At 36.0% G+C, this 25,623-nt stretch overlaps 1 protein-coding gene across 1 annotated transcript in view; it reads left to right on the top strand.

Moving 5' to 3' along the window:
* LOC129257956 (uncharacterized) overlaps window positions 1-25,623 on the top strand; it is a 56,268-nt gene that overhangs the window by 10,275 nt on the left and 20,370 nt on the right. The window contains exons 4-14 of the mRNA XM_054896406.2: window positions 926-1,007; window positions 2,328-2,413; window positions 9,178-9,318; window positions 9,688-9,827; window positions 10,557-10,702; window positions 11,793-11,919; window positions 12,671-12,774; window positions 17,587-17,690; window positions 18,830-18,980; window positions 21,916-23,406; window positions 24,335-24,555. Coding sequence (XP_054752381.2) covers window positions 926-1,007; window positions 2,328-2,413; window positions 9,178-9,318; window positions 9,688-9,827; window positions 10,557-10,702; window positions 11,793-11,919; window positions 12,671-12,774; window positions 17,587-17,690; window positions 18,830-18,980; window positions 21,916-23,406; window positions 24,335-24,555 — 2,793 coding nt within the window. The remainder of the gene's footprint in view (window positions 1-925; window positions 1,008-2,327; window positions 2,414-9,177; window positions 9,319-9,687; window positions 9,828-10,556; window positions 10,703-11,792; window positions 11,920-12,670; window positions 12,775-17,586; window positions 17,691-18,829; window positions 18,981-21,915; window positions 23,407-24,334; window positions 24,556-25,623) is intronic.

The following is a 25,623-nucleotide window of genomic DNA, read 5'->3' as shown; positions in this document are numbered from 1 at the left end:
CCAAGGCATGTAGTCTTTTTGGAATATCATGCATTATTGTTGAAAATGTTGCACACATTCATGTACATAGAAAAATTCTCGAGTACAAGCCTTCTGATGCCTATTGGAGAGTGTTTTGTACAAGGTTGCATTAATAATGTGTTACATTCTCATGATTGTTGGCATATAAAGGATCGATAAAGAACCAGGAGTGTGGATGTTTGAAAATAGATAACAGTATTATCATGAATGTGTAGTACGGTATACACTGCATTCTATGACAAGAGAAAATAATCTACCATTTCCGTCACTTGCACACAATTCCTTTGACATGGGTTTGTCATGGGTTCATGCGTTTATAGTGCATAATGCAGGATAATACTTACCATATATACATGTAGGATTCAATAGGGCATGTATCCACCATTTTAATTGTGGTTGTTCAAGGCGCTCCTATATTACTCTGGCTATAAAACAAGTCTACCTATTCCATTGCTCACAGCTGTTTGAGGAATTATTTCCTGCCGGTACCTGGGTTGAGTGCAGCGCAATTTGGGTAGATTTCTTGCTGAAGGAAAACACGCCATGGCTGGGAATGGAACCCACGTCCCTTAGATTGAACGACGAGAGACTTAACCACTAGAAAATTATATATATTTCATACTAATGGTTTTTAATGTTTTGTAACAACCAAAATTTTCAAATCAAGAATATTCATGCACCACCATGAAAATGATGAATCACCCTCGTCAGCTCCTGATGCATTTTTCCCCATAAAATATTGTATAAATTGGGACAACGTCTCTACATGCAAGCGCCTTACAGATAATAATGCCACCAAAAATGCTCGAGATTGAAATTGTATAGAAAGCTAGTCAATTGTAAACTTGATTATTTCCTGTCGTATATTTATTTAGTTTACTCTTTATTTATTTTTATAATGCAGGCAAAACAACTAAGTGAAGAATCTCTACATGCTGGAACAAAAAGGAGAAAAAACATGCACTGTTTAGGCAGTCCAAAGATGGGTGAGTTTAGACATTCTGAAACTGATTAGAAATCTGTATGACATTTTTCAAAAACATTTTTGTCTCGCCTGCATAGCAGAGCGAGACTATAGGCGCCGCTTTTCCGACGGCGGCGGGGGCGTCATCAACATTAAAATCTTAACCAGGGTTAAGATTTTGAAATGTCATCATAACTTAGTAAGTATATGGACCTAGTTCATGAAACTTGGACATAAGGGTAATCAAGTATTACTGAACATCCTGCCTGAGTTTCAGGTCACATGATTAAGGTCAAAAGTCACTTAGGGTCAACAAACTTTGGCCATGTTGGGGTTATTTGAGGAATTGTCATCATAACTTTGCAATTTTATGGATCTAGTTCATGAAACTTGGACATAAGAACAATCAAGTATCCTTGAACATTCTGTGCTAGTTTCAGGTCACATGACCAAGGTCAAAGGTAATTTAGGGTCCACAAACTTTGGTAAAAAAATGTTGGGGGTATTTGTGGAATTGTCATCATAACTTTGTCTATGGATCTAGTTCATGAAACTTGGACTTAAGAGCAGCAATGTATCCCTGAATACTCTGTGTGCATTTCAGGAACATGGCCAAGATCAAAGGTCATTTAAAGGTCAATGAACTATGGCCGTGTTGGGAGTATGTGTTCAATTGGCATCATAACTTAGGAAGTCTATTTATTGATCTAGCTCATGAAACATCGACATAAGGGTAATCAAGTATGAATGATTGTTTTGCACATGTCTTAGGTCACATGATCATGGTCAAAGGTAATTTGGGGTCAATGGACATAATATTTTATTATCATATTAGTGTTTTCTTCTGTGAATAATTATTCATTAGCTGTTTTCAAAGGAAGCACTGCTGCTATATCAAATTGCGTATTGCAGGCGAGACTGCCAGAGGCGTTCCACTTGTTTTTTTATCGTTTGAATTATCTAAGCCCTATTTAGGCAGTCCAATGATGGGTAAGTTTCAACATTCTGAAACTGATAAGAAATCTGTGTGACATTAAAAAAAAACATTTTGTGTAGTTTGAATTATTGAAGCCCTGTTTATAGATTCGTCTCTGTGAAATGTGATGATCACATACTAGCAACAAATAATTTTCCCCACTTTTCTTTCATTCCTGACTACTGAAGTGATTTAGTTGCTATTTCCAAAATATTCTGCATTTGTCAAGCAACATTTATACAATTTCATTTGAAGGTAATTTTCTACAGATAAAACGTAATGAGCATCCCCTAAATAATTTTATTTATTCATTTTGTATATTTTGCTCCAATTTTTTTATTTAATTCTATTTTCATTGCTAATCAGGTGTTCATGTCTGTCGATATTCTGATGTATTACATCGCAATGGAGTGCCAAATGAAGGGAAACTCATACTATTTAAGATTCTGAAGGTATTGTAATTATTGATTATGATGATGATGGTGGTGGTGATGATGGTGTTGATGATGATGTTAATGATAACGACGAAAAAGATTATGATGAAGACAATGATGATTAAAACTACTTCTGCTACTGTTAATGATGATGATGATGGAGATGATGATGATGGTGATAATGATGATGATGATGATGATGATGATGATGATGATGATGATGACGATGATGACGATGATGACGATGATGATGATGATGATGATGAAGATGATGATGATGATGATGATCAGTGAAAAAAATACACGGGGGCGGCGGGCGAGTTCGCCCCGGAAATGCCTAAAGTCGCCCTCGAAATCACCCAAAATCATGCTTTCGGGGGCGACATAAAATCTGAATGTGGCCCCCGAAATTATTGCCGAGTGATAACAACTCAACGACCCACTAGCGCCATATGCTCGAGCTCCGCTTACCATTTAAAAATCATCCAAAATCCACACTCAAAATCATGAATAAGCCTTGAAAATAGCGAGGAGCGCAGTTTCAAATTCCGAAGTTGCGTCTTTTTTTTTGTACCACGTATTTCCACACACATGGTACCAGGTATGGAAAAAAATCGACGCGACGGTCGGGAAACAGTTGCATGTATAGGGGTCCATTATGACTACCACCATGTGCAATTTCGAATGCACATGTTTCCCCTACAGATATCACAATTCTGTGATAAAATAATTCGAATTACACAGGAAATAAATCCCAGTGTCTAGTAACCTATCATTAGTGAGTTGTCATTCGGCTTTGCTTTTCAAAACGGCCTATTAACATCTAAAATAACTTACCTTATTTATTAATTATAACTTAAAAATCATTTGTTTTATTTTTCTTGGGGATGTGGTAAATATCAGACAATAAATCATCAAACAAAGCTCCATCTATTTTACAAGGCCGGCGGCAGGCGCACGCATTGGCGCTTGTATTAGCTAGCCAGTCTGAGCTCTGTCTCTCTGCCAGAGCTCTGGGGGACAATTCGCTCAGTAAAGGCCTCAATGATGGTGATTTTCTGTTTCAGACAGTTTACATTTCAGGTATATTACTGTATAAGCTGTAATTTTCGCGGATTTCGCGAATTGCCGATCGGCCGCGAATTTAACAACACGCGAAAATATTGACACAATTGTTAGTCAGTGCCAATGTCCCCAACAGCAAAGTTTTGCTATTGGAAACATACTGTATACTAAGAAAATTGAGATATGCACCTCTATATGTACAAAAAATAAGGCTTAGAAAGTACAGTTAGTGATTCAAAAAGTTAGCTAGAATTTCACTTTTTTTAATTTCTCAAACAAAATCAGAGCCTAAAGTATTTTCTAACATTATTTTATCAATATCTATACACTCATTGTAATATTAAAATTTATTTTCCATGAAATAATTTGATATTTTTGTCATCTGATTGACTATATTACACACGTATTGGCAGCTATTTGCATACTCATTAATATTCATAAGTCACATGACCAGAGCTTTTAGAGGTGAAGATTCTGTTCACAAAATTCCAAATTTTTGCACTTTTACCAACTTTTTGAAAAATTAATAGAACAAAACACAAATTCTAAAGATTGCTTAACCCTATAAATTACAGATCAAACTGTGGCATGATGAATTTTCAGATCTAAAGGTAAAAAAAATTGAAATTTAAACCACCTTTTTCCACAGTTTGTAACTGTTTTTACAGGGACATATTTATGTATAAAAGACACATCAGCATGGAATTTTTGAGGAGAAGTGATTTGCACGTGATTAGCACTAGTTTTGCTTCTTTTAAATGCTGTGGAAATGTTGTCTACATCTTCCGATCGCGAATTTAACAACCCGCGAAAATGTCGGGACCCCCGCGATTCGCGAAAAATTCTGTACGCGAAAATAACAGCTTCTACAGTATTCAAAACTGCCAATAAAGTTTGATTATTTCTTCATTGTCATGTATATTTAAGTTCTTAATGAATACATTCTCACCAAATTTAGACTCCCCCATAGCAGTCAGACCGCAGCTCGCGCGATAATGAGCATATTCACGGAAATTTATTCAGCGGCCCTCTAGCGGTCTCCGAAGGAAAACGTGCGATCAATTTGGCTTGATTTTCCCACTGAATTGGAGGGGCTGAAGTTATAGCTCTGTACTGGTCGCTAACTTCAGTTTACGTCGAAACGAATTGTGGTAAGTTGTTCTCAAGACCTTCATCTACACTTTGGTATATAATTTTCCATATTTCGACATTTTCAACCTACCATTTTTACCACTTTAATTGATGCTTATTTTAGTAATATTTTAACTGCGATTTTGTAGTCGGAATTTCACTTTTGGTTCCTGACTTTGCTACATAACCAAATTGTTTCGATCGGAGTTTTTTAGAAAGAAGAAAAGTCACTGTTCAAAATATGTCAGAACCAACTTGACGCAAATTCACCTTATATTTTAATTTTAGAGAACATGATACCCTAAAAATCAAGAAATTTACGTTTTACCCGGAAGTAACCTTCTCGTTCACTTCACGATGGCGCGAAATAATGCCAAAATTACGTTCGTCGCAGGTTGGTAGAATTTCGCCTTTGGTCCCATACGTTGAAACTTCTGTAATGATGGCAGATGGCTCGCATTATATATGTGACTGTGCCTGTGGACGGTGGACTTGTTTTTTTTTTATATTAAGACTTAATATAAACGAAGCTTAAAGGCCAAGTCCACTTCAGAAAAATGTTGATTTAAATCAATAGAGAAAAATCAGACAAGCATAATGCTGAAAATTTCATCAAAATCGCATGTAAAATAAGAAAGTAATGATAATTTGAATTTTCGCTTATTTTTCACAACATAGTTATATGCACAATTTAGTCACATGCAAATGACAGAATCAATGATGTCCCTCACTCACTATTTCTTTTGTTTTTTATTGTTTGAATTACACAATATTTCAATTTTTACGGATTTGAAAATAAGGACCAACTTGACTGAACCATGAAATGTTAAACAATGGTAGTTCCACATGTTCAGGGGGAAATAAAACTTTGTTTCAAAGGACAATGAGGAAAAAATTAGAATATTTCATATTTCATACAATAAAATACAAAAGAAATAGTGAGTGAGTGATGTCACAGTTCCCTCATTTGCATACAGACCGGGTGTGCATATAACTGTTTTGTGAAATTAAGCGAAACTTAAAAATGTCCTAACTTTCTTATTTTACATCCGATTTTGATGAACTTTTCAGTGTTGTGTTTGTTGGATTTTTCTCTTTTAATTCAAATCAACATTTTGTTGGGGTGGACTTGTCCTTTAATAAGTATATCCCTTCTAAAGTTTTATTCAATGATTATCAGGTTTCCGAATTCCATCAAGTTTTTATAGATTGAGATATTTCTTGATTTATGTTGAAAATAATTAACCTTTTTTCTTTATTAGTCGAAGTTGAGCCCCATGTCCATGATGATTTTTGCCCCAGGCTGCGGTTAAGAATTAAATGATGATTAGCTCAGACAGTCTATTCTAGAGACTATAAACAGTTTAAAGTCAAACTAAAAAGTCTGGTACTACCGTACCCAGTAGTATTTATAAACCATTTTGTTCAAATAAAAAAATTGTGGCTGTCACAGTCCACAGACAGTACTTAGACTTAGTCTCAATTGACTTACATGTAACATAATTCATACTTTGAATGATTATTTAGTAATTTAGACTATTTCTCTCTTTTTTTGTCTCTTCTACACACAGATCTGCATACTTGCTGACTCTGGTCTCTGCTTGCTACTTCATTCTGGGAGATTCCATCATGTACTATAATGGTCAGACCATGATTTGGACAAAGCCCTTTTTTCGTTTGCAAATTTTGGACTGATAATGATACAACAGAAAATTGATCGATATTGGAAACAAAAAAATTAGAGCACAGTTTTGGGGAGGACTAAGAATACTGACTTGGACAGGAATACAGCTTGACAAAAATAAAAATTCACAATTCAAAACCAAAAAATATTTTTTATGTTACTAATAGTGCATTGCAAGAAACTTTCTACTCAATCACACATTCCAAAATTAAGGGTAAGTCCTTTGATTAAACACAAACATGTAGTTGATTTGCAATTGATCATAAGTTTCTTGCAATGCCCCATAATTATATTTTGTTCTCAAGCAACTCTGTTATATGTTATCTAATGTGCTGAAGGTTAAGTGCCATGTATGTTCACATTTTTTTTTTTTCGAAAGGTATAATATATTTGTCCTTTTAAACGGTATTTGAATGTGGTTACGCCTTGTTTTTGTTTTCCACAGTAATTATTGCATATATGAACAGAAGTGAAATATTTGTTGTGAAGCACTGTATGAATGTTGTGTGATCATGGAGCTATGGTGTGATTGTATTATAATTAATTCATCATTTTTGTTATAAGACTGTAAACCTGGTGGATGTGAGGGAGTGGCCTGGATGAAAGGAAAGTGAGCATGTGTCCAATTACTGATTTGCATATGTTTAGACAATTTTGTTCGTGGATAAATATTAATGTGCATTCCCTATTCCAAGCAAAGAGTAAAGGAGAAGTCCACCCCACCAAAAAATTAATTTGAATTTAAAGAAAAATAAAGTATTGCAGAAAATTTCATTAAAACTATGATTCAAAATTTAAAAGATTACTATTTTGACATTGAGAAATTTGCCTAATTTTATAAAACAATTATATGCTCATCTTGGTCAATGTGCAAATTACAGAACCGATTATGTCACACGCACTCTAATTTCTTGTGTATTTTTTTATTTGATACATGTACATGACATGAATATTTTATTTTAATTTTCATTAACAAATTTTGAGAGGGATTTTAATTCCTCCATTAACATTCGTAGTTTCCATAAATGTAACCTTTTGTGATTCGAGGAAGATTTTTAAGATCAAATTTGCTAAAATTTATATAATAAAAATGCAACAAAAATTTAAAAAGTAATGTGATGTGAGTGACATAATCAACTCTATTTGCATACCATTGTTTTGTGTATATAACTGTTTTGTTTTAAAGAGGGGAAATATCTGTATTTATTCAAATAATTTTTTGTTGATGTGCACTCGACCTTTAACTCACTTCCCTTCCCACCCCTGCCCAAATAAGTGTAATCAAGAACTTGAAAATCAAAAGCAGTGATTAAGAAGAAGTAAGAATTAATCATAGAGCTATTAATAGCTCCATGATTTAATAAATACAGGCCTAAATAGAACTTCTCATGAAAGCAAAAAGATAATAAAGCTGGGTAGGAACGATGAAGGAATATGATTTAAAGAAAAAGCATAAACATATCCCCATCACCCCCCCCCCCAAAAAAACAAAAAAAAAAAACAGTCCGGCGGGTTCGAACCAGGGTCCTTGCACACGTCAAAACATTGCCCTTACGCAATTCGCCATCGATCTCTTCCATTCTTCTTCCGGGATTTTTAAGCTATATGAAATGTTGTAAGTCTGTGCGCCGCTGTTGACCAATCAGAACGCGTCGGCAATTCTACTGCAATTCCAATCATTTTGCGATGGACATTGCCGTGGTTTTTTGTGGTTCCTGACTTTGCTACATCATGAAATTTCATAATTCTTTTTCATTCGTAAGGAAGAATGTCTACGCTTTATATTGATTATAATATCAATTTGACGCAAGTGTGATTTCGATGCAAAAATGCGCTCTGTTTATTCACATATATTTCTTGAAAAAAAAATCATTTTTTCTAAGCTAAATATCGGTCTTCAAAATACATTAAATGTGCATTTTATTTAGCTGATGAGAAATTTCAAAGTTTTATCTATAGAATAAGACCAATTTTGTGAGGAATAAACAATTTTAAGAGCAAAAAACACCGATCGGAAAGTTTGTCTTCACAGCTCATTACGTATGCATAACCACGGACAGCTATGCATACCGCTGAATAAAATAGAGCACTTTCGGACGGGCTGCGGACTGACTGATAGAGAAATGCAATTTTCATGGAGATCTGCGTTTTCAAAGAACTTCACGAAAAGTTAGGGTATGTGGGCCTTTATTACATGTGCATGGCCGAGTACAGGGTATTGTACTGGAATAGACGGAGTAGAAATTAGATATTGAATTCATTTATATCCAAGTCCAACTCATAGTCACACCCACACATACACACACACACCCACACACACCCAATATTCTAAGCATGAAAAAAATAACTTAAAAAATCATACAATATTAAACAAAAAGTAATAATTCATTAATAAGTGAACAGGTATTCCTCAAAATACAAAAAAGTAGCATTAAAAAAGAGCCCTTGAAATGCAAAAAGTAGCCCCCAAAAGGTAGAAATGGAGCCCCCAAAATTTGACAAAAAATTTTAAATGGAGCCCCTGAAACTAAATTTTATTTTTTTCCCTGATGATGATGATGGTGGTGATAATGATGATGATGATGATGAATGTAATGATGATGATTGTGATGCTAATGATGACGATGGTGATAATTGTTTTTATTGAATTATCAGTTTCCTGACCCAAGAATACAAGTTTTTCAGTTTATTTTTATTATTCATTTTTTAATTGTGCTTTTTTTTTTCTCACCATATCTCCATGTATCAATAGTACTTTTCATTCATTAGTTAAAATTTCATTTATTAGTTTTGATTTAAGAGTGGTGATGATAAAATGCCTCCATTTAGGACATAGTACTGATCACAAAGGTTATTATTTTCAATCAATTAACAAGGTCAAATTAATTCCCAATCATCACAGGGTAAAGTGAAAGCTGTACCCCTGGTGTATGGAGCTTCAGAGATCTTGGAACCAACCCCTAACTATGACTGCCATGTGGCCAAGAACTCTGGGGAGGATATACCAAGTAGTGCCATTCATCGTCTCTTTGATTCATCAGAGGTGAGCTACTCTAGTGTGTTGTGCAAGCTTGGATATATCTTTAGTAATTATATATTTTTTCTTGTGGCATACTATTATGTTCAGGGGGTGTTTCACAAACATCTAAGTGTAACGTAAGGTCGCACTTAATTTCCCACTTGCATTTGTTAGTATACACATCACCGCATAAGTCAAATCATGTTTGGATTTTTGCCAATGTGGGTCTTTTACAAGGTAATGCTTACTCTACATTTGTCAGAAACTGAACAGAGAACATGAGATGACGTGTATGTTTTGCTGTGTTAAGATATCCAAGTGTTAAGTGACACCAATAGTTTATAGCCTTTAAGCAGAAATTGTTTTATTGTTTTTATTTATTGCGTTTGACAGCTCTTTATCTATGACTTTGATGAAGATGAAGTAGAGTTCCGGAAGAGACCGAGGAACGTTTGTCCATTCGCTGTGGTACACTTCACCTACTCGGATACCGGCATTGCTTCAACGGCATCATCCTCCAGCAGTTTCAACAGGTAAGCTATCCCAGTTATTACAAATAATTATGGTAATATAGGATAATCCATACTGCACATACATCCACTTTTTTTAGCTGTTGAAGGTGCTCATTTTTTACCCCAGCTATTATAGCTAGTTACCGCTTTTGGTGCTCACAACTTTTTGAGGGGTTCTTTTCTGTTATGGGTGGTATGCAGCATGATGTGGATGAATTTTCTTGCTTGATTTTAACCCATGACCCTCTAATTGCAAGGTGAGAGTTGTGCTGCTACATGTAGTATATTTTCTGTAATGTTATCAGATTAGAAACAGATCATTATAGTTTAAAAGTGTGTGTAATTGAGTTTTAACAGACATGTATTAATCAAGTGTGATTAGTTACCTCTGGGATTGACCTTTAAATTCACCATCCAAAAGATGTGACCAGGGCTCCGTAAAACAAAGCATAACGATTGATCGTACCCTTAATATTTACAATCGATTGTACATTGTAGTCAATGCAATCAATCGTAAAAATTGGTTCTACGATCATTGCTATGTTTTGTGTTGCGGGCTCCAGAGCTTAAACCTCAAAACTCTGCGCGAGTTGTAGCTTCTCTCATGTAGGTTGGATCACAGGCACACTCCACAATACCCATTTCATTACAATTACAACTTTTATTTCAACTACCTCCTTACCATGCTAACAGCCAATTGTCAGATTATTACAAATTTCTTTTCAATTTTGTTTTCAACTATGCGTACAGAACTCCTGTAGCCTCTTCGAATGAATCCACACCAACCAGAAACATCTCTGTCCCTGACACCGTGGGTATAGCTGTCGTAGCTCCATGTTTCCCGAGAGATGAAATCTTTACCCAGAAGACGATAAGTGATGCAGACAGGCCATTCAGTACGTATCATCCCATGGTTCTTTTCAGTGGGGACTTCCGATTGATAATTGTATCTTTGGAGTTGGTAGTTAAGAGAATAATGCATTTCCAATCAAACACCTTCTCAAACCAGTTTGCTGATCTTTGTTATTGTTATTCACATACAGACAGGCTGTTTAGTCTATGAAACCTAGTTCTTTTCATTAGGAAGTTAGGATTTGTAACAGTATCTTTGGAGACTGTTGCCCGGAGAACAATGCATTTCCAATCAAATACCTATCTTAATCCATTTTGCTGATCTTTGTGATTGTTATTCACATACAGACAGTCTATGAAACATAGTTCTTTTTATTAGGAAGTTAGTATCTTTGGAGACGGTTGCCCGGAGAACAATGCATTTCCAATGAAATGCTTCTTTTACACCTGTGGGAATGTTGCCGCTGAAGATGGCCATGTAGTATGTAGGGAATATGTTTCTTTTCATTAAGAAATTTAAATACTATCATTGTAGATGGTAGTTAAGGGAGCACCACAGCTTTTCCTGTCAAATACTCCTTTGACTGGGAATGTTACCACATTCCATCTTCCTGACATTATCAAGAGAAAATAGCATTGGTTATGTGAACAGGACAGGGCTATCATCCATTTCTACCAGGGAATATTTCCATGAGGTGTCGGGAAAGATTTTTTTTTTTTTTTTTGCAGGGACAGTCAGTTGCTGGCTCCTCTAAGACAACTTTGTTCCAGTTATTCCCAGTTCCTTTAACAATTTTTGGGTCAACAAATCATCAGCCTCTCCCCATGATAACTAGAGACAATGTGACTGTTAGGACATGCTTACCGTCTCCTCAGCATATGCCCTTACCAATGTAGGAAAGATTGAAAAGTGTAGAGATGATAAGCAATATACATATAGTTATTTGAAAGACTCAGGATAATATTCTCCTCTGATATAGCTCTTAACATCTCTAAATGCTTTCCAGATATTTTGTTATCCAGGTCATCAGACCCTGGCATGCCCGCACAGTGTTTGCACTTTCCCCACTCCCTGGGGAGCACTTTAACAGGACTTAACATCACTGATATCATTCAATTGTTTTCTTTTTACAGTTGAGAAATATAATGAGTACTCTGAGAGGAGTTACAGGGTTTGGTCAGGTCAGCTTCTCAACAAGAATGGCAACAGCTGCCGTGTGTCTCTCGTCTCATTTGGGCTTTCCTTCATGCCATGCAAAATGTGAGTTCTAAAATCAATGTGTCATCTTTCTCTTCAATTTCAAACTCGTGTCCTGATAATTTTACTGGTTTTTTGTTCAGTACGCTGATGAATAAGACCAAATTATTATGATTTTCTGCCTTTATATAGTGCTATTCATAGGAATGTCTCTGCACTTTACAGATATATCTTTCTCGTGGCATACAATGAATGTACTCCCTCCACTTTCTGGGGAGAATTCCAACAACAGTTTCCAAACTTAATTGTTAGAAATACTGCATAGGCTTCTGTATCTTATTGAGTTTCCATTTAACAAAGTTTAGCAAGTGCAGTGGATGGATTTTAACCTTGAACCTTTTGGTTCAAAGTCTAGAGACCGATCCACTGATATGTGGGTGTGTCGTGATCTAGTGGTTCTGGCTGTCGCCTTTCAAACAGAGGGTTGTGGGTTCGAATCCTTGCCATGGCGTGTTTTCCATCAGCAAGAAATTTATCTACATTGTGCTGCACTCGACCCAAGTGAGGTGAATGCGTACCCGGCAGGATTAATTCCTTGAATGCACAAGCGCTGAAAGGCAGCTCGAGCTAAGGCCGGGGTAACAATAATAATAATAACAGTGCACTTCGGAATAGATTGTTTCTAGATAGATGGCGCTATACAAATGCCTATTATTATTATCATCCACCATAACATCTATTTCCTTCATTACTATCCCACACTTTGATTATATGTTTGCCATTATCATGATCTCATTCTTACATTGACATACAGGCCGGAAGCCTTGAGAGCATTAAAAGCAGTGAGGATAAGAGAATTAAGACTACCAAACAAGGTCTTTACAGGAAGTGTTCCAGTGCTTTCAAGAGTCAAAGAGGGTGAGTTCTCAGACCGATCCATCAAATAAATCCAATTTCGAATGCCAGTGGATTGCCGGTGTATTGGCTCAGTTGGTAGAGCGTCCGTCTCACAACCGGGAGGTCAGGGGTTCAAACCCCGGCCGCGTCAGACCAAAAGACGTGAAAAGATAGGAGTTGCTGCTACCCTGTTTGTTGTTCAACGATTAAAGGGATAGAGCCTCGTCGATCTGGCGCTGCACAGCGGCTGCCGGGCCCACGATCAATTGGGCAAAGCAAATTTTCGGAGTATTTTATTTCATGTCCATTTCGAACAATAAAATATGGATTGGATTAGAGATATTGGCAGTTTTCCACAGGTGCTTTTGTGACACTGCCCACCATAAGTGGTTGCCAGTGGCATTGTGTTTTCGGGTCATCCAGATGTCCATCCATCCTGTTTTCATTTTCATGATAACTAAAGAACCTTTCAATATTAAACTGGTTCAAGTTTATTTACAGGAGTGATATGATGATAAACTACTAAGTTTTGGGGTCACATGATTAAAGATCATATACATTGAATTATCTCATTCCTGCAATAACTTAAGAACTGTTTGAGGGATTCCCTTCAAAATTTGGTTGATCGGTTGACAATAATTTGAACAGATTTAGAGATCATGAGGTCAAAGGTCATTACATACAGGAACATTTTTTTTTTCTTATGATAACGAATGACCAACTGATCGATCAGTTGCTGCTCATGTATGCATAATATATTTAAGTGAGAATGATCTGGGGGGTGTTTCACAATGATTTAAGTATGACTTAGAGTCGCACTTAAATACCGAGTTGTGTATGGTATGAAAGGCTTGACAGCATTGGTCAGATCGTGTCATGAGGATTCGCACTACTGCGTATCTATCACGATTGCACGTTGCATATCGTGTACGCGTCGGCATTTAAGTGCGACTTAAGTCATACTTAAATCTTTGTGAAACACCCCCCAGATTTGATTTGGGGGTCACAAAGTCAAAGGTCACAAATGCCATTTTTAAAGTTAGGTGTATACTTTTTAGTCTAGCAATGGTGAAGGTATATGCAGAGCTGCCAACCATTACGTTTTTGCCGTAATCATTACGTTTTTTCTTTCAAATTACGGCATTATGGTTTTTCTTTTCAAATTACGTTTTTTGACAATTTTGATAATGTGTGTACATAATTGCATGTATGTGGAGTGCGTGTTGAGCCCACTGAACTAGAAATACGTATTTCTAGTGGTTGAGCCCGAGATGAGCCTGGTATTTGCGCGTGCGTAGTCGCCCGCCGGCCGGTTTTCCAACGCACTTTAATAATTTGATAGCGTGCACGTACATACTGTATACGTTAGTTGAATATGCGAGCGGCATGCATGGTACGAATCGCGATGTACATGTATAGCGACTGGTAAATACGTCTGTAAGGATGATGACGTCATCCAAGATGGCAACTTACGATGACAAACGAAAGGATCGAGGATGATTATGTTTTGATCATCATTTGAAAGGAAATAACAGTAACTGCGGTCTAAGGTACGATATTTCTGAATTTTATATATTTTATCTTAAATTTGCATGTAATTTCTTTCCTATAAAGTGATGTTTTATGTACAAAAAAACTATCCGAAAATCAGATTTCAGAATTTAGATCTAACGTTACTGCTAATACGTTGTCTTTACGCACGGGCCAACACTCTTCAGGTGATCGAGCCAACGTTTGTTCTTGCAGCGCAGAGCGAGGAGTACGATGAATTGGGTAGGGTAATTCCCAAATGTAGTAAGAGAAGAGTCCATTTGTAATGGAGGGGGATTTGGAGGTTTGAGGGAAATTATTATTCCATTTGCAAAATTTTACAAAAATACTCATCATATATATTAAAGATTGAATCATCAAAAGATATTTTTCATATACTTTAAAATTAATTTTTGTGATAAAGAAATGAAATTTTGAGGCTATTTTCTTGAATTGATTAATATCAATTCCCTTCGGATAACGGTACTGTCTGGTTAATTTTCATCAACTCGTAATCGTATCAAACAAATACGATGAATTCGGCTTTGAAAAGACCTGGAAAGCTCTTCATTGTCCCTTGAAGTAATAATTCTGGGTGATATTCAACATTTATTGATAGTTTCACATGATTTATACTAGAGAGATGTCCTACTGCCTTTGGAATTCATTAAAAAAGTCGGCACTTTAGCATTCAGTTTAGCAGGAATGGGAAGATTTCTTCCCCGGTTCTGGCGGCCTAGATGTCTGCTCTATAGTGCCGTCACTGCTGGGGATGATTGAGTGTGCGTGCAGTGTGATTGAGGCTGAGCTGTGCACATCGTGAAGTGATTTACGACGGGACTTTTGTGGAATGATTTCAACTTCCTATCTATAGATCTATTTGAATTTGAGATTAGATTGATTTATGAATAATTTTTCTATATTTGTGGAATGTTACATGTACACTTCCATTTTATGACACTTTAATTTTAAAGGGTACTGTTTGGCAAAAACAATGTTACTTGGGAAGAGAAGTCTGAATTGATGTCAACTTTTTTTTAATATTTCTCTTAGTCTACAATTTGGTAGTTTTGTCAGGAAACTCAACATAAAACAATTAATTATTTTAGAAGTGGAAAGGAAGCCCCAGAAAAATGGGGCCCTAAAAATGTTCACCAGAACTGATTTTGGTGCCCCTGAAAGAATTTTTTCTCGACAGATCTTCACTTTGATAAGTGCCGGAGTAGGTTGCACTACAAAATGAAAGGCCTACTTGTCATTTTTAGAAAAATTTGCCTAGGTGCCCATTTGACTAGAATAAAAGTGGCCTTCATGTCCTTTAGAATGGCCTTGATACCCCTTGAAATTTTGGGGCATCCAAGGCCACTTTGCCGGTTGCCCCAAGCTGAAAGTGCCCATTTGAAAATGGCCTTGCCCCTCTCAATTCTTAATTCAAGCCCTGCTACTGACTTAATTAAAATAAGGGTCCAATTTGTAACGCTCCGTTACTTAGCCCAGACTAGGCCTAGAGATTAACTTTTTTTTAATTGTTCACTGCATACATACTTTTTGCATTGGATGTTTGTCGCATGTCGTTTTAAGGTTCGTTTTAACACATTCCTTTTTTTTTGTTGGAAATTCCTTTTTTTGGCCATAATGATTCCTTTTTTTGCTTGCACAAGGTTGGCAGCTCTGTATATGTCCAATTTAGAGCCATGATTCTTGGTTCTATATCCTAAAAGCTTGTATTATGTTTTATTTACTATATGAGACCAAAAATGACACAATCCTGTCAATCCAGGCAGTGGTAGATAGATAATAGTGCTATTAGAATCATGCAATTTTTGATTTATTACCTCATTATGTCATAAATATATATTGTAACCCAATATCCAATTGGCAACACTTCAGATGTCTATTTATTTTGAACGTTGATTTTCCTTGCTAATGTTGATGGAATATATATTTATTTCTTAATAAATAGAATATACATGAAGTCATATTTACGAGTGCATGAATATTTTTATTGTGATTCAGGCAAAAAATCTTCTTTTTTTTTCATTTTCGGGGCCTACTTTTCACATCTTACTGCCTAAATCTGCAACATTTGATAAGCTTTAACATTGCAATGAATGGGGATTTCCAGGACTCCATTTTTTTCAAGTTTTGAGCATTTCGAGGGGTAAATCGCTCCCAGCCTTGCGTATTGTTTTTCCTGTGGTGATGATAATGACAATGGTAACAATGGTGATGATGATGATGATAATGATGTAATGGTGATGATGGTGGTGGTGATGGTGATGTGTTATGTATATTACAGTAATAAACTCGAAAATGTATCTACAGTTTACTTTGCATAAACCTTCTGTAAAGTCAAATAATTTCCCAGTCATGTAAATAACACACCCAAGTAAAATTAATTTTTCAGACCTGGGCCCCGTTGTACAAAGAGTTAAGAATGATCCGATCAATCGTAACTCTATGGAAATCCATCAGTGTCATAATTTTTTCTACAGGAAATTTGCAAAATGTCCTTTGTAATCAAAGGAGAACACCCCAAATTGTCGAGAAATCAATGAATTTATGGATATGCATTCATATCTAGAATTTTTTTTGAACAAACATGCATTTCGTATGTTGACTTTGCTGGCTTTCCATAGTTACGATTGATCGGATCAGTCGTAAATCTTTGTACAACGGGGCCTTGGGCCCCGTCTTACAAAGAGTTACGATCGATCCAGTCAACCGTAACTATGGAAATCCATCAGTGTCATAATTTTTTCTTCAGGAAAATTGCTCAATGTCCTTTGTAGTAAACAAAGAGAAGCACACAGAATTTTCAAGAAAACAATGAATGCATGAATATACATTGTAGTTGAAAATTATTTTGAACAAACATGAATAATAGATTTTGACGTTGCTGGCCGTCCATAGTTGAGATTGATTGGATCAATTGCAACTCTTTGTAAGATGGGGCCCAGGGGGGTGTTTTACAAAGATTTAAGTATGACTTAGCACACACTTAAATACCGAGTTGCGTACGGTATGATAGGCTTGACCGATTTGGTAAGATCGTGTCATGAGGACGCTCACTAATGCATATCTATCAATTAGATCGCGCGTTGCATATCATGTACGCATCGGCATTTAAGTGCGACTTAAGTCATACTTAAATTTTGTGAAACCCCCCCAGATCTGTAAAAAAAATAAATTGTTGTATACCTGTTCCAAGTAAAATTTCTTCTGGGGCAAACATTCCTATTGTCCCAAGAGATTTGACTATGGTATTGTTAAAAATAAATTCTCTGATTTATTTTCTGATAGCCCAAGCCAATGGCAAGTACTACTGGTATGCTGAGCTACATTCACTGAGTCTAGACGATGCAGTATATTCAAGATTTCTTAATTACCTCTCAGAAAAAGAATTGGTAAGTTGTGGCTCAAAAGGTCATCACTCCAATTGATTCACAGTGGGGTCATTTTTTGTCATAAAGAACCACAATCTTTAAATTTCTTTTTTAATATACTGTTGCTTGAAATATAGAAATATGAGTTATTATTTGAAATGCGTTTGCCATATGATTAATCCGACTTTGAAATTAATTATGTTGCCAGTTTGGTTAAAGAATAAAGACACATTTGTGCGGTTGCTTTAGGAGAATTCCATGAAATAATCAACCTTGTCTGACCTCCATTTACTTAATTTTTATTTCACTTCAAGAATTGCTCAAACCATGATAAGTTGAGTGTATTACACCTTATCATATGAAGCACACAAAGTGGAAGCAAATCATTTCAGGAAGGCTCCTCATAGGGGGTTTGGATGTCCATATTTTTTTTTACTGCCCATCTTCAGGGTGAACTTCCCCTTTAAGTATAAGCCCTCACAAAGTCATTCAAGTTAATAAACCCTGCTTTAGCCCTGTTGGGTGGTTCATAAAGCTGTTTGTAAAGTTAATAACGACTTTACGCACAACTAAAACGTCCTCAGTTAAAGAGAAGTGCCAGTAGTTGCAGTAAACACTGATTTCATGAGAAAGTCTGTAAAACCAGGCCTAATTGTCAGTAAATCATCGAGGATCTAGATCTGGTACGGTTACATAAACTGAACTTTGTGAAATCTTGAAATCTACGCTGAAAAATGTTCACACTGAAGATCACCAACACAGATAGGCACACGTGGGACAGTGTATTATTATTGCTGGAATAAAGACCCGACGGAAGTGACCGAATCCGCGCTTATTTTGCTTATTTCTCAGCAATTACACAATTTCTTCCAGAATCCTTTGGCACATATTTTTTATTCATACAATCAAACACTTGGGTGGTCATTATATTAGATTCTGTAAAAAGTAATTTTGAGATCGTTACCAAAACTGGAATTTATCTTTAAGTTAGCTACATAGGGATATATCATTTCGCACAAGAATAGGCACCGGTTGTGCGTAAAGTTATTCAAAACTGTATGAAAACACCGACTCGCTTAATTCCTTTTGATGGAGAACTGAGATTTTTCTTTACAATCAAATAGAAATTGACGAGGCAATTATTGTTTTTCCTCTCGTAGGTACTGAAGAAGGATCTAGGGGACAGAGTGCTGCTGTATATCCTACCGACTGGCAGGACGACTCAAAATCTAGGACTGACCTCAACCTCGCATCCTAAAATCATGCATTGCCTTGTTGAATCATGTGTGCCGATGGTCAGTCACCTTACAGGTTAGTTTGGTCTTGTGATCAGTCACCTGACAAATGGTTATTGGTTGTTATAAACTGTCACCTGACAAAATAGTTGTCAAAAACAATCACCTGACATGTTGATAACTGTCACCTGACATGTATTGTCATTAGCTGCCATTGGTCACCTGACATTAGTGAAAAGATACAGTTGTCATGATCAGTCACTTGACATGTTAAATAAGTCACCTGACAAGATAGCTATTAGCTATCATAAACAACCACCTGAGATGTTGATAACTTGACAAAATGGTTATTGGTTGTCACAATCAGTCACCTGGCATACTGTATTTGATAGATCTCACCTGGCAAAATTGTTATTAGTTGTCAGGATCAATCACTATTCGGGTTAGGTAGCTCTGACCTGAAAAAGTAAAATATTAGTCATGATTAGTCATCACCTTGTTGTATCGTGATCAGCCATTAGACAACTTAATCGTAATAGATTATATAAAATATCACTAAAATTACCTACTCAAGAACATAAAAACAAATACAAAAAATATCGTAATAAATTAACGTCAATAATCCGTTTGGCACGCAAATCGTACTTTTCGAACAAAATTGAAAACAATAAAGATAATAATCAAACATTATGGCACACAGTAAACAAAATGTTAGGTAAGAAAACGAATGATCTTAACAATGTTGATTTCCTTTTAAACGGATATACAACGAAAAACCCTACCGAAATTGCTGAAGCATTTAATTCTTTTTTCGCCAATGTTGGTCCTAACCTTGCATCTAGCATTGTCACTAATACCAACAACTTTTCTACATATTTACATAACAATGCCGAACATTCTTTATTTTTTAATCCTACTAATCTTCATGAAATTTTAGAAATCGTCCGATCCTTGAAATCTACTAAATCTTGTGGCCATGATGGTATCAGTGTATATTTACTAAAACAAATTATTCATTTTGTGGCTTCTCCCCTTGTACATATTTTCAATTTATCTCTCTTAAAGGGAATTTTCCCGGATCAACTTAAACTTGCAAAATAATCCCCATATACAAAAGAGAAGATCCTTGCCAAATTGCTAACTACCGCCCTATTTCATTACTACTGGACACAAATCAATTATTAATTCCCAACCAATACGGCTTTAGGAAAAATCACTCAACTGACTATGCAATCTTACAATTATATGATAAAATAACAGATTCACTTTCCAAAAAAGAGCACACTGTTGGGGTTTTCATGGATCTATCGAAGGCATTCGATACCATGAATCACCATATATTGTTATGTAAATTAAAGACATATGGAATTAGAGGTATTGTACATTCTTGGTTTACAGACTATTTAAGTAATAGACGTCAATTTGTTAATTTTAAATCCAAGTCATCCCATACATGTCCCGTTAAATGTGGAGTACCTCAGGGTTCAATCCTAGGTCCCTTATTATTTTTAATATATATGAATGATATTGTAAATGCATCACCTTTACTTACATATGTTTTATTCGCAGACGACACTAACATATTTTATTCACATCAGAACTTAAACATTCTAGTTGCAACTCTAAATCAAGAATTAAAAAAATTATCATTATGGTTTAAATCAAATAGACTCTCCCTTAACATAAATAAAACAAACTTCATGTACTTTAAACATATTAATTCTAAACAAGTATTTCGCGATATCATTTATATCAATGATATGCCCATTAACAAAAAACAGGAAACAAAATTTTTAGGTGTATTGATCGATTCTAACGTAACATGGAGTAGTCATATTCGTAATATTAGCATGATGATTGCAAGGGCTATAGGCATCTTGTACAAATTGAAATATTATCTATCTCAAAGATCATTACTAATGCTTTATAACTCCTTTATTTTGTCACACATTTCTTACTGTAACATAGCATGGGGAAATAGTAACAAAATAAAAATAGACTCAATATTACGCCTTCAAAAGAAAGCTCTTCGTATTTGTTATCACTCTCATTATCTCGCCCATACTGATCCATTATTTCATTATTTTAAGACATTGAAAATTTACGATATTCACACTTATCAAACTGCCATTTTCATGTATAAATTTTCCAACAACACTATTCCAGCATCCTTCCGTAATATTTTTGTTTACAACAGAGACATACATTCATACCCTACACGACATTCATCTGACTTTCACCTAACAAATCCAAAAATAATAATTGCTCACAAAACAATACGTCATCACGGTCCTGAAGTTTGGAACACTTTGCCGAATAACATCAAACAAGCTACATCTCTTTTTTCCTTTAAAGCTTTGTTAAAAAGGTTTCTTGTATCAAAGTATTTGTAAAAATCTCACCTGCACGTGCACCCACATCTGCACCACTTCACCTGACCCCTTTACCCTCTCCCCCTTTTTTTTCTTAACATTTCAAATAATTATGTGACATTATTATAGACCCATGAATTTTTCTCTACAAAGGTTTTCATGTAGCTGCCTTCCTCTGGCTGCTATTCTCTCAAGCATTTTGCTTATGATAGCTAGCCACTGCATTTTATTTTATATATTATTGCTTACATGTATATCTATGTAAATTATTCTTCTATTATGTAATCGTCGCAATTTGTAATTATTTCATTTATTTTTGTATTTCTTTATATTCATTATGATAACTGTGTTTCATATATTGAATTTTCAATAAATGCAGAAACACCTGCAAAAAAAAAAAAAAAAAACTTACGTAGCTCTGATGACTATTCTCCTGTTGCAGTAGTTAAATCTCTCAACATTTATTTTTGTTTTAGAAAAAGTTGTATGTGACTGTAATTGATTTATATTTTTGCTGTTTGCCTTATATCATGTTGCTCTGATGTATTTCAGAATGCATGGTTGTTAATACTTGACATAAAAATTGGCTTAGACTTGAAGAGTAAAATACGTTTTTTATTTTTTTTAATTTTCAAACAGATATTACTGTGAAGCAACCAAGACATCAAGTAAAGCCAAACCTGGAATCCGCTCCAATTCATGATATTGACAAGGACCACCTGAAGCGGCTGAGGTTTCAGTCATCCCTTGCCAAGCTCTTCTTTGAGCAGAACAAAGAACTGAAGAACATTGGTGTCAAAGGAGACAAAGAGGAGTGCCCTGTGCCTGTAGCTTTACCCAGGCAGCCATCCTATGAACAATCTGTAGAACAATCCTCAGTAGAACCAGAAGATGACGATGAGGTGGAGAAAGTTTCAGAAATGTCTCCAGCGAGTCCTGATGAGCAAGTGGATGAAAATTTGAATGTGTTCATTCCCAGGACACAGCAGATGGACAGTCTGCAAAGCAACCAAAGAACAGCATTACATTCAAAGCCGTCAGCATCACCCATTGATAAACATCCTTCCACTGATAGACAAGACTGGAAAAACTTCACTGACAGGAATAGAGATCAACTTGGCAATAAGCAATCTTGGGATCATTCCCATCCGAAACCTATTCACCCAAAAGACCAAAGGAGACATTCGATTGAAACCAAAGAGATCCATGCCAAGCGAGACCCACCTGAAAATCATAAACAATTGCAACTTGGTGAAGTGCCAAATATCCATGTGGGTAAACAAAGCCCAAGCCATCATTCACGCAGTTCCCATCCATCAGAACATTATCAAACAGGACAACAGCAGCACCGGCAACAACCCGTTCAGACGGAGCATCAAACTGTTATCCCAGAAAGTCCAAGCAGTCCGCCACCTAGTTCCAATCTGCCAGAACATCATCAATTAGGACGCCAACAGTACCAACATCAACTGGCAAGGAGAGAGAGTCCGTCTCTCATCCAAGACAGTCCAAGTAGCCCTCCACCAAGTTCTAATCTGATAGAAGATCAATCAGGACTAGAGAATCGGTCTCTCATCCCAGACAGTCCAAGCAGTCCTCCACCTACTAGTAGTTCTAATCTGCCAGAACCTCATCAGTCAGGACATCATCCTATTCAGCAACAGCCAGCAAGGACAGAGCATCAGCCTGTCATCCAAGACAGTCCAAGTAGTCCTCCACCAAGTTCCAATCTGCCTGAAAATCATCCATTCCAGCAACAGTCATCAAGAACAGAGCATCGGTCTGTCAGCCAAGAAAGTCAAAGGGGTCCTCCACGCAGCGCTGCTCACTTGTCACAACATCATCGACCCGGACACCCACAGTACCAGCAACAACCGGCAAGGACAGATCATCGAGTTGGTCATCCGCCCCATGGGCACTGGTCAAGTAAAGAATGGGGTCCTCCTAAAGGACCTCCAAGGGGAATGGAATCTAGTTCCCAAAGGCCTCCACAGTTGCCTCATCACCAGCAAAGGCACCCATCTAACCCTTCAAGTAATCAACAGTACAAACGTCAGTCAAGCAGCGATTGGACAAGCCAACAACCAAGTGCCAAGCATAGACCACCTCAGGACAGGAGACCTCCAGAAGGTATAGATCAATTTCATTTATAGATGATAACAGTTAAAAGATATTATCCACAAACACAAAGTTGAAGGGAGATTGTCAGATGTTTTTTCTTTCTAAAGGTTTTTACTGTTGTTCATATTCTAAATTGAAAATGTTTATCTCCTGTAGCATATTATAAAAGAAGACTTTATTTGTGCTTAAATAGCAATATTGAGATGAACACAGAAATTCTATAACTTTCAAATATCAATAAATGAGACATAGCCTCTGTTTATTAATGACTTATCTGTATTTTCAATTTCCAGTTACAGCAATGAAATTGTCTTATAAACATTAAGTCCATTGTATTTTGCTTCCAAGTTAGGTTCAATACTCAAAATGAATTACTGGGCTCTCACAGTCTGCCAATTAGACTCTTTGAACACTATTAAAAATGACATTTTTGCCTTTAATTTATGCTCACTTATTAAAATGCATCTTTCACCTCATGAAGTATTTTGTCCATTGCACTCATAAACATTCATTATTTGTATATAGGAACACTCTTGGTAAATTGTTATTTTTTATATTAGAAGTGCTTCACAAAAATAAACATCATATATATAAATATATACATTCCAAAAAAACAAAGCTAGAAAAAAAAAAAATTTATATTAGTGTTTATTCTTTTATGAAATCATGGTGGCCCAAATTCACAAAGATGGTGTGAAACCCTGGTTTATGCTGATTATATTAAGTATTTATGCTGATTTCAGCACATACATTGAGAAAGAATTCAATAATGAATGCTCACTTTTGTCATATTCATGCTTGTTACTAAGGTTACCGCTTAATGTGCCTACTGTTTTTGCAAATTATTGAATGCAAAAAATTGGCTGATTCAAAACCATTTTTGTGAATTTGGATTGGATGATGATTGCGTTATGTCTTCGAAACTTTCTCTCTCCAGCTGCCAAGCCTGATCTGCCCCCACAGATCAAAGAAGTAGCGTCCAAGGTCCACAGCATGCTGACCGGTGGGATAGACCTGGCTCTCAAAGGGGCATCTGGGGACACCAACGTCCAGAAGGTCCGGCAAGAGACCGACGATGAGAAGATCGCGAGGATGAGGGCCACTCTACAAGCCTTGGTAGAGGAAAGGGAGAGATTAGCAAAGAACAATTCAGATAAGGTCTACAAATATTTATATTCATGATGATAGATTATTACTGCTGTATCTTTTTATATCATTATAGTTATTGGAAAGCCTTTTATTGTCCATTATGCCCAAACTGGGCACTTGCTTGGAAATTTTCAGAGAAAATGCCACTTGGTATTTTACCATCATGTCTCATTGCAAGATATTGAAACAGTATTACCACTATAAACCCATTTGGTGAACTGGGAATGGTCTAGTTGCCCTTTTGTTGATCATCGCCTGTGAGATTTTTCACATAGCTGTTTGTAAGTTATACACAATTTTATTAGATTCTCAATCATTTTGACTACGGCTACAGTTGGAATATTCTGATCTTTGTTGATATTCAAAAATTTTTGTTTTAACATGGATCTCAGTGGAAAATATTATGTTTTTTTAAAGTTTGATAAGGGTTGAATGAAATGCACAGACATTATGTTTAACTTAAAGGAGGAAATTATTGCATGTAGCCGATGTTGCGCAAGATAGGGTAACTCATCGTCGTAAAGTTGCGCGTAACTTATAAACGTACCTCCAAACCTGCATTGGCTAATTATGATGGAGCCTATCTTCTCAGATTGACAGTCATTTTAGAACAATGGGATATTGGACAGAGTCAAATTCTCTATTCTGTTTCCAAAAAGTGACATTTGCGTTTCTGTTTTGCTTGGTCCCCACCCCCATAGTTTTTTATGTGTGCTGGAAGTTAATATACATAGTTTTTATTTAACTGACCATGTTTACGAAAAGTGATGAATTTAAATAGAAAAAGTAGGGGCTGTGTATGAACAAGAATTATGAGCTTTTATTTCCATTTTAAGTTATTATTTTTCTCTACCAGTAAGAATGATAGTGCTCTGAAATTTTTTTTTTGTTCTCACAAAAATGGAGTTTGAGAGTAAAAGATGATTAACTGTAATTTTGAAATATTTTCATTAGACTATATCTTTTAAATCCTGTCCATTCTATTATTCTTCGCTTTATAATTAATGGCCGATAAAAATTTACCAACTCTGCCTCTCGTGTAGATAATATTGTAAATGTAAGCTAATACTTCAGCGA

The sequence above is a fragment of the Lytechinus pictus genome, chromosome 3 (genome assembly GCF_037042905.1).
Source record: "Lytechinus pictus isolate F3 Inbred chromosome 3, Lp3.0, whole genome shotgun sequence".
Taxonomy (NCBI): domain Eukaryota; kingdom Metazoa; phylum Echinodermata; class Echinoidea; order Temnopleuroida; family Toxopneustidae; genus Lytechinus; species Lytechinus pictus.
The sequence above is the reverse complement of the archived record's forward strand: the minus strand, read 5'-3'. Positions and strand labels throughout refer to the sequence as shown.